We start from the raw sequence: 8428 nt of genomic DNA on the forward strand, positions 1-8428 counted from the left end.
CTATTATGTATGGAAAATAGGAGAAAAAAAGTATATTGCAAGACACAGGGTAGCAGCGGCATTAGAAAGCGAGCGAGGGCAGACGTTGTGACTGGAAATAGGTCCAAGTGTGCGTCGCTATCTCCTATCGTTGCTAGCTATCTCACTTACTCACACACATACACATATGCATGAATCTTGAGACTCTTCTGCTGTCCCTCTCAGCTAAAATAGTGAGAGCGTAGATTCAGGTACTTGACTGGAAAAAGATTACCAAAACTATCAAATTTTAATTGTGCACTGCGCCTCGACGAGCGTTTCCACCGATTTCTCAAACATGTCTCTCTCCCAGTCAGTTAGTGGCAGCTCTACGACTTGAGCAATGCCGTCCGAGTTCAGCACGCAGGGCAGTGAGAGCACCACACTATCCTCAATTCCCATTAGACCTTGCATATCTGTTGCTACAGACAGAATGCGTCCACTGTTCTCCTTCAGGGCCGAAATAATATCCGCTATGGACAAACCAATGCCCCAGTTCGTATAGCCTTTCATTTGGGAGACGGTTGAGCCTCCGGTCAGCACCAGCTTGTGTATGTCGGACCATTTCTCCTCGTCACACTCAGTGCCCATGTCGGGATTCAAGCGAAGGAACGCGACGCCGCCCACCATCACACTCGACCATACGGGCACCGCACTATTGCCATGCTCTCCAACAATAAAGCCCCTCACTGCACTTGCAGCCACGCCCACACGCTTTGCTATGAAGTAGCGGAATCGCAGCGTGTCCAGATGGCAGCCGCTCGAAATGCACCGATGTTTTGGCAATTTCGATATTTTCTGTACCACCCAGGTCATAACATCGGCGGGATTTGAGCATATGATAAAGGTGGCCTTGGGACAATGCTCCATCAGGGAGGGCACAATCTTGATCAGCATTTCTGCGGTCTGTTGGGCCACCCCCAATCTATCTACGCCGCCTTTGGGACGCGCACCCGCCGTGATTACAACATACTTCGATCCAGCTGCCCCTTTGCCATCCGTAGTCGTTGTAATTTTTGGAGAGCCAATGGTGCCCGACGAGTGCAGAAAGTCCAGAGCCTCAGCCTTGATCCAGTCCTTGCGCACATCCATTAGAACCAAGTGATTGGTCAGATTGCGTTCCAGTATGCAAACACTGCAAGCAATACCCACCGAACCTACGCCCACCACAGTAATTTTCGGATCCTTCTGCTTCTTGCTCATTTCCTTCAGATGCTTGGTCTGGAATTGTGAGGGGGGTGGTGGGCATTCGTCACTGAACTCACGCTTGCAGAGCAGGCGTGTCGCACAACGACGGGACCATTGGGCTAACATGTCTAAAAAAAATTACGCTATACGTATTAGAAACTCAAATTTATTTACAACTGCCAAATTTTGAGAAAAGTATCAAATAGTTCGAAACTAATCAAATTGGGGAACATAGCTCCTTCAGGTGCTGGTGGAAATTGTAATCTGCGTGATCTGAAAATAATATCATTATATTATAAGTGGGCAGCACCATAGATGGAAGTCCATGCACATTCCTCTAATATTAGAGCCAATTTTTAGCTTTCACTCTCAGATTCGGTTTTCAAAATCGAATGCGAAATAATGTCTCACAGGTTTACGTGAGTTGTGAGTTACAGTCTTACTTTTGCCACTAGATTTCGAACCTCCTCCATCGCTTTTTCATTAAGAATTCTCCCTGGGACTTACAAGCATCATCAAAATTTAATGGTGCACTGCACCTTAACCAGTGTTTCCACCGATTTCTGCAGCAGGTCTTTCTCGAAATCAGTGAGTGGCAGCTCTACGACTTGAGCAATACCGTCCGAAGTAAGCACACAAGGAAGGGAGAGGACTACGCTATCCTCAATGCCCATAAAACCCTCCACATCGGTGGCAACGGACAGAATGCGGCCGCTGTTCTCCTTCATGGCCGCAATTATATCCGCAACAGCCATACCAACGCCCCAATTGGTATAGCCTTTAATGGATAATATGCTTCCGGCAGCCTTCACCACCAGATCGTGCACATCGGACCATTTCTCTTTGTCACATTCGGTCCCGATGTCTGGCATTATTCGCAGCATTGCAATGCCACCCACCACCACACTCGACCACACGGGCACCGAACTATTCCCATGCTCGCCAATAATGTAGCCCTCCACGGCAGTCGGAGCTATTCCCAGACGCTTCGCTATAAAATAACGGAAACGCAGCGAGTCCAGATGACAGCCGCTCGAAATGCACCGATGCTTTGGCAATTTTGCCACTTTCTGGACCAACCAGGTAACAACATCTGCTGGATTGGAGCATATAATAAATGTGGCCTTTGGACAATGCTCCATAAGGGGCGGCATAATCTTTAGTAGCATGTTCGCCGTGTCTTGGACCACTTCTAATCTTTTCGCACCATCTTTGGGGCGTGCCCCGGCCGTGATTACAACGTACTTCGATCCAGCTGCCCCTTTACCATCGGTAGTCGTTGTAATTTTTGGTGAACCCATGGTGCCCGACGAGTGCAGAAAGTCCAGAGCCTCAGCCTTGATCCAGTCCTTGCGCACATCCATTAGAACCAAGTGATTGGTCAGATTGCGTTGCAGTATAAAGGTACTACAGGCTATGCCCACAGTGCCGACGCCAACGACAGTGATTTTTTCGTCCTTCTGCTTCTTGCTCATTTCCTTCAGATGCTTGGTCTGGAATTGTGAGGGGGGTGGTGGGCATTCATCACTGAACTCACGCTTGCAGAGCAGGCGTGTCAGACAACGGCGGGACCACTGGGCTAACATTATTTCAAATTTTTATGGTTAGAAAAAAATGTTTAATTATAATTTCGAACAACAAACAATTGTGAAAGCTATTTCACACTTTCAAACCACATTGCACCTCCAACAACATGTTGGCCGATTTGAGTAACTGTTGCTGCTCCGTGTCCGTTAGCGGCAATTGAAGGATATGAGTTATGCCGTTCGACTTAACAACGCAAGGTAATGAGAGAACTACATGATCTTCAATGCAATTCAGTCCGCAGACGTCGGTGCCTAGAGACATCACCCGCCCCGAATTGTTCAATATTGCCGAAACCACATCAACGGCGGCCAGAGCGACCGCCCAATTCGTGTAGCCCTTCACAGAACTCACAGCAGCGGCACCTTTTGTCACTCCTTTGTTAAACAAATCCGTCCAGTTCTCCTTGTCCTCACTGCCGCCTATATCGGGCACTACTCTCATCAGCGGCACTCCCGCAACTGTGACTGTGGACCACACAGGCACCGCACTCGCACCATGCTCCCCAATCACATACCCTTCCACCGAACGTGAGGGCAACCCCATTCGTTGTGCGATTGCGTAACGAAACCGGGCCGAGTCCAGATGACAGCCGGTGGTGAAGCAGCGGAATTTATCCAATTTGCACATTTTCTGCACATACCAAGTCATAATGTCCGCCGGGTTGGAAATGATTAGAAACACCGCATTGGGGCTCTGCTTTACGAGAAGTGGCATTACAGATTTAAGTATATCCGCTGTTTTTTGCACTATTGCTAAACGTGATCGATCCTTTCCCGAGGGTCGCGCACCCACTGTCACTATGACAATGTTGGAGTCCTTGGTTTTTGAACCGTCATTGCAGGCGGTGATGGTGGGATTATTTATAAAGCACGAACCATGCAGCAAATCCAACGCCTCGGCTTGCGCCCAATCGTGCCGTACATCATAAATAACCAGTTGTTTGGCCAGATTTCGCATCAATAGAAACGAACAAATCGTTATACCAACTTGTCCACAACCCGCAACTGTTATCTTTGTACCACTCGAATTAGGAGCATCCGTCTTTTTTAATAATCGGTTGAAATTCGATTGGAAACGTTGTTTCAAATAATTAAGGGGGTGCTTCTGCAGGGTAGCGTAGGAAATATGTTTTACAGCTCTGACATTGGGAAGCTTGCGTCGGAAGCACATTTTGGTCTGAAAGCGCGAATAATTGTAAATTTTCAAAACAAAATTTCAAATTTTGATGTTATCTTTTAAATTTTGAATTTAATGTCTACATCTCACCTATTTGAGATGTTAAACATTACCGTTGTTTTATTCTTTTCCATGCAATACAAGCAATAAGCATTTTATCAACGAACCACAAATTGACTAACACCAATGGCCTAGGAAAAAATTAATAGTTAAATAGTAATTTAAGTGTTATATGGTGTTTGTTCTGTTTTAGTATTTTGCATGGTTATTCTATAATGCATTTTTTTAAGTTAAATAAGAAAAAACAAGCATTTTACAATGTTGCGAATTATTTAATTTGAAAATACCCGACACATCAACCAACTTGGCAGCATCGGCAGTGCTGCCCATTAATAGATACGATGCAATGCTGCCAGTGCGATGGTTGTGTAGTCGAAACTATCGATAGCGACATCCGCTGCACGTGGTTTCGTGGTTTCATATTCTTGGCAAACGTGTCAAAGTACATTTTGTTACATACTTTTCTACGTGCAGCACGTTGAATCCTGAGAAATATATTTTCTGTCCAATGCACGCTCATTTGTTTAAACTTCCAGAACTTTTGAGTGCTATTTGCGGACAAAAAGAAAAATTTGTCAACCTTACCGAAGTGCTGCGTTTTTTTCTAGACTCAGCACTTTCATATAATTGACAAACAATTGTTTTTTGGAAATACATACATACATATGTATGTCTATTATGCATGCTGCGTTTTTATATGACTGTGGTGATTTATTGTGTCATCCCACAGATACTATGCACAAAACGCCAGAATAAAATGCAACATTTAATAATGCGCTGGCCTCCATTTTTAACTTGGCCTTTGAGTTTTGAGGTGTTGCAATATCAAATCAGTTTATTATATAAAGCATGCCTACAAACTTATAGTATAAATATGTATGTATGTATGTCTATACTAAAGTTGGCGCTGCTTTGAGTAAGTGCTTGAGCTCCTCATCCTGAGACAATGCGCGCTGCACGGCCATAAAGAGTTGCGAGTCGATGACCTGGCTATGCTCCTGAGCAAGCGGCAGGCGACTCACATGCTTGGCCAGCTCCGCTAGTTTCGGTTGCTGCTGCAGAAAGCGATCCAAAATTTGGGGCGAGACGTTCGCCATTCTGGCCAGTTGTTGTATGTGCGGTGCTACGGGAGCAGTGCTAACAGCAACGATATCCTTATCTTCACGCTCTGAAGGCTTAAGGGACGTCATGTGGATAGGCGATGGTTCTTCTGTTGTCGTTCGCACTGTGGTTGAGGTTGAAGCTGGAGCAGATGTTGTTGTGGATAATTCGACAGGCTTATGAACTGTTTGTGAACGGAGCAGAGGTCGAATAGGTATGGGATAGTGATAGGGCAGTGGCCGTCGCATTAAGAGCGGACGCATTAGTGGCACCCCGACTGGTGCTTTTGCCGACAGTGGTGGAACTACAAAAACAGGCTTGAAAGGTACTGGCGTCGAACTCGTTGTTGAGGCCTCCTGCATGCTGTCTTCAGACCACAGATTATAGTTTCTCATAAAGTCGCCCATGCGCTGCATAAAGCTGCCCTCCGTCGAGGGCTTTACTGTAGTCGTCGTCGTGGTTGTTGTAGTTTTTGTAGAGGGTTGCTTTACAGGTAGGTTGTCATAGTCGGTATCTAAATTTGCGTTATCCGTGGAATTATCATCATTATTGTCATCTTCGCCATCTATTGCCTCATCCTCATTGTCGGTGACATCCGCATCGCCATCAGCATCCGTGTCGCTCTGTCCATAGTCGAGCGTTTGCAAGTAGGCCTTCATTAGAGCTATGCCCTGTTCATTAGAGGTCATGGTGCGTATATATTTGACTGTTTCAGTTGCACTTCCAGTGCCCAGAAGCTCGCCCAGTTCGCTTAGGCTGGGCAGCTCAAGTCGCTTGAGTCCCAGCTTGTTGCGGGCCATATAAAGCAAATCCTCTGGATACTCCTCTGAGGGTGTTGGCACTGCTGTTGTGGTTGTTGTAGTCGGAATGGTGGGACTAAAGCCTGCCGGCTTGATCAGCTTATACACTGGTATGTTGTAGTATAGAGCATTTTGAAGTTTGGGATTAAGGCGCGCAGGCAACGTCTTATCCGTATCCACAATTACAGCACTATCTTGGCCATAGAACTTTGGCATGAACGCTAATCGTGCGCTGACGCATTGCAGAAGGCATGCCAAGAGAAAACATATTTTTAAAATTTCACAGTCACGCATTCTACTCTCTCTGATGGCTGAAGGATAACTGAACTCTTCAAGCAGGGCATCAGATTTTAAAAGACGAGTGGGATTCGTTCCCTACCCATTCATAGAATTCTGTTTGTGATTTGTTCCACGAATTTTCCTTACTGTACGTGTGGCCCACGCCTACCTGAGAACTCATTTGAAAAACCTGCTGCGTTTAAGAAAACGATCCAATTCCATTGAATTTTAACGTCATGACCTTTCCGCTACCTGCTAGGCACACACAAGACTTCCAAAAAGGAAAAGACCGCACTTGAAAAACAAACTAAAAATTTCATTTATTATGTACTATATTGTATACATAATTCTAGAGACTTGAGTGGCCAGTTTTGGGGCTGCGTCGAGAGTCAAAATTCGTAGCCACAAATCGGCCATAAATCTGCTTAAATAACTAGGGGGTAGGGGAACAGTTTTGTCGTCTGCTTCTAAAACGAATTTTAAATTCGCACGCACTTCATAACTTATTTGTATTTACATAGATTGGTTTACATACATAAATTTTGCAGCATAAGACAAATTTGCAAACAACTTAGGAATACGATGCTGTGCTATGTAAAAGGGATTGCGCCGGGTAAAAGCAACGATGTGAATGGAGGTCTGGGTAGGGTTAACAGACTTAGGGAATATCAACACTTCGACACTCCCACGAGAGCGGGGCGTATGCAGCGCTCGTGCAATTTATATCCCAATTTGGTAACCTCCACAACGGTATTGGCCTCCACAGTTTTGTCCTCCTACAATAAAAATATTAAAATAAAATTGTTGTTAAACAGCCCTTTAGACAATGCAATATTTAAAGCAATTCTTCTCGATTATAGACATAGAAATTTATAAGAACGTGATCCATAGCTCTGAGTTGCAAGAATTTCATTAAATTATTTCGCAGTCTCTTCTATTAAGTAGTAAGGAAATTTGCTGGTTACCCACCTTTTGGAATAAAGCTTCGTGCAGATTGGGGTCGAACTTCTGATTGATGGGATCCAGCGGCTCAAGGCCATGACGCTTGAATACTTGCAACAAAGAAGCTCGTGTCATTGTCAGACCCTCGTATAGGTTCTTCAGATCAGCATTTTCGTTGAGCTGTGGTAATTGAATCGTTTTAGTAGTATATGGTCTATCCATACACTGCTCAAGCAAACATACCTTCTCCTTGGGCACCGCTTGTGTGGCATGGCCCAGTGTATCGGCCACCTCGAGCAAATCCTTGCAGAAGCTTTGTATGCCAAAGATTTTAGCATCATTGATCTGTTTGTTCAGGCGCATTCGCATATTCTCGCTATCTGCCAACGAACGTTTATATTTGTCCAGTAGCTCATTGTGCTGCTCCTTTGCCGCTTGTAGCTCCTGCGTAAGGCGCTCAATTTCAGGATTCGCAACTGGTTTCTGCTCGCCGGTAGCAGCCGCATTGTTTTCCTCGACCGCCGGTTGTTGTTGCTTCTCCGTACTATAGAGGCGTGCCAGCAATGTAGGCTGCGAGCGCTGCAAGCTGTAGAGATAGAGTAGGGCACAATGATGATTTACTATTCACATGCATGCTGTAATCGTTATTACGCCGAACCACGGAAAAACATGCGTCAATTACGTCACAAACATAAACATGCGACGTGTTTTGCTTACCAGAGCGGCTGACCCTTAATGACTGCCTTGATCTGTCCCAAGTGCTTTGAGAAGATTTGCATATGTAATGATGCTTTGGTGGCCATCGTAGTAGATTATTTTAGTTAAAACTATAATAACTAATATTAACTAGAAAACACAGAATGACTTGTGCGGCAGTGTTGCCTCATTGAATTCTTGAAAATGAACGAAGATTGTTTTAATATCAGAAGTGTAGCATTGAGCTTTTGTCAATTGTCAATTCTAAAAACCGATAACAATTACTGCAACAATTGACCGCTATTTATTTGAATTCTGACTAAATAGAGAAAACTTTATATTAGGGCAATATAAATCCGAATAAATATTAAAATTGTGAGTATTTTAATCGAGATCAAATAAATATATATATATGAGTAACTTAACTTAATTCACATAAATGAAATCCAATTTAGAAATCCTTATTTAATTGAAACCGGAAACTAGAATATACTTAGATTGCATAGAACAGGCCAATTTGTACATAAGCTGAAGGCAATTCCAATGCATACTGTGAACGTGTCGATCGATTATCAATATCA

At 44.3% G+C, this 8428-nt stretch overlaps 3 protein-coding genes and 2 pseudogenes across 3 annotated transcripts; all 5 read right to left on the reverse strand.

The window, feature by feature from the left end:
- Positions 1 to 261: 261 nt before the first annotated feature.
- LOC115634586 lies at positions 262 to 1332 on the reverse strand (annotated as a pseudogene).
- Positions 1333 to 1721: 389 nt separating this feature from the next.
- On the reverse strand, positions 1722 to 2792 carry LOC115634588 (annotated as a pseudogene).
- A 9-nt stretch (positions 2793 to 2801) lies between these two features.
- Positions 2802 to 3994, reverse strand: LOC115629241 (L-lactate dehydrogenase-like). The gene has a single exon (XM_030525662.1). It carries the CDS (start codon positions 3961 to 3963, stop codon positions 2866 to 2868), a length of 1098 nt encoding a protein of 365 aa, XP_030381522.1. The 5' UTR covers positions 3964 to 3994; the 3' UTR covers positions 2802 to 2865.
- Positions 3995 to 4919: 925 nt separating this feature from the next.
- On the reverse strand, positions 4920 to 6224 carry LOC115634589. The gene has a single exon (XM_030532418.1). It carries the CDS (start codon positions 6222 to 6224, stop codon positions 4920 to 4922), a length of 1305 nt encoding a protein of 434 aa, XP_030388278.1.
- A 280-nt stretch (positions 6225 to 6504) lies between these two features.
- LOC115632126 (grpE protein homolog, mitochondrial) lies at positions 6505 to 8017 on the reverse strand. Its single transcript, XM_030529136.1, has 4 exons — positions 7869 to 8017; positions 7395 to 7737; positions 7179 to 7331; positions 6505 to 6985 (listed from the first exon to the last, which is right to left on the reverse strand). The coding sequence occupies exons 1-4, from the start codon at positions 7952 to 7954 to the stop codon at positions 6878 to 6880; spliced, it is 690 nt and encodes a 229-aa protein (XP_030384996.1). The 5' UTR covers positions 7955 to 8017; the 3' UTR covers positions 6505 to 6877.
- Between the last annotated feature and the right edge of the window lie 411 nt (positions 8018 to 8428).

Source organism: Scaptodrosophila lebanonensis, unplaced genomic scaffold (assembly GCF_003285725.1).
Source record: "Scaptodrosophila lebanonensis strain 11010-0011.00,11010-0021.00 unplaced genomic scaffold, SlebRS2 tig00000001-arrow-pilon, whole genome shotgun sequence".
NCBI classification, from domain to species: domain Eukaryota; kingdom Metazoa; phylum Arthropoda; class Insecta; order Diptera; family Drosophilidae; genus Scaptodrosophila; species Scaptodrosophila lebanonensis.

Excerpts from the sequence above, each read along its gene's own strand:
- LOC115634589 (XM_030532418.1), bottom strand. The coding sequence starts at position 6,224 with ATGCGTGACTGTGAAATTTTAAAAATATGTTTTCTCTTGGCATGCCTT.
- LOC115632126 (XM_030529136.1), bottom strand. The coding sequence starts at position 7,954 with ATGGCCACCAAAGCATCATTACATATGCAAATCTTCTCAAAGCACTTG. Across the intron at positions 7,738-7,868 it reads ATTAAGGGTCAGCCGCTCTG|CTTGCAGCGCTCGCAGCCTA; the intron begins GTAAGCAAAACA and ends CTATCTCTACAG. Across the intron at positions 7,332-7,394 it reads AAGCGGTGCCCAAGGAGAAG|CTCAACGAAAATGCTGATCT; the intron begins GTATGTTTGCTT and ends CAATTACCACAG.
- LOC115629241 (XM_030525662.1), bottom strand. The coding sequence starts at position 3,963 with ATGTGCTTCCGACGCAAGCTTCCCAATGTCAGAGCTGTAAAACATATT.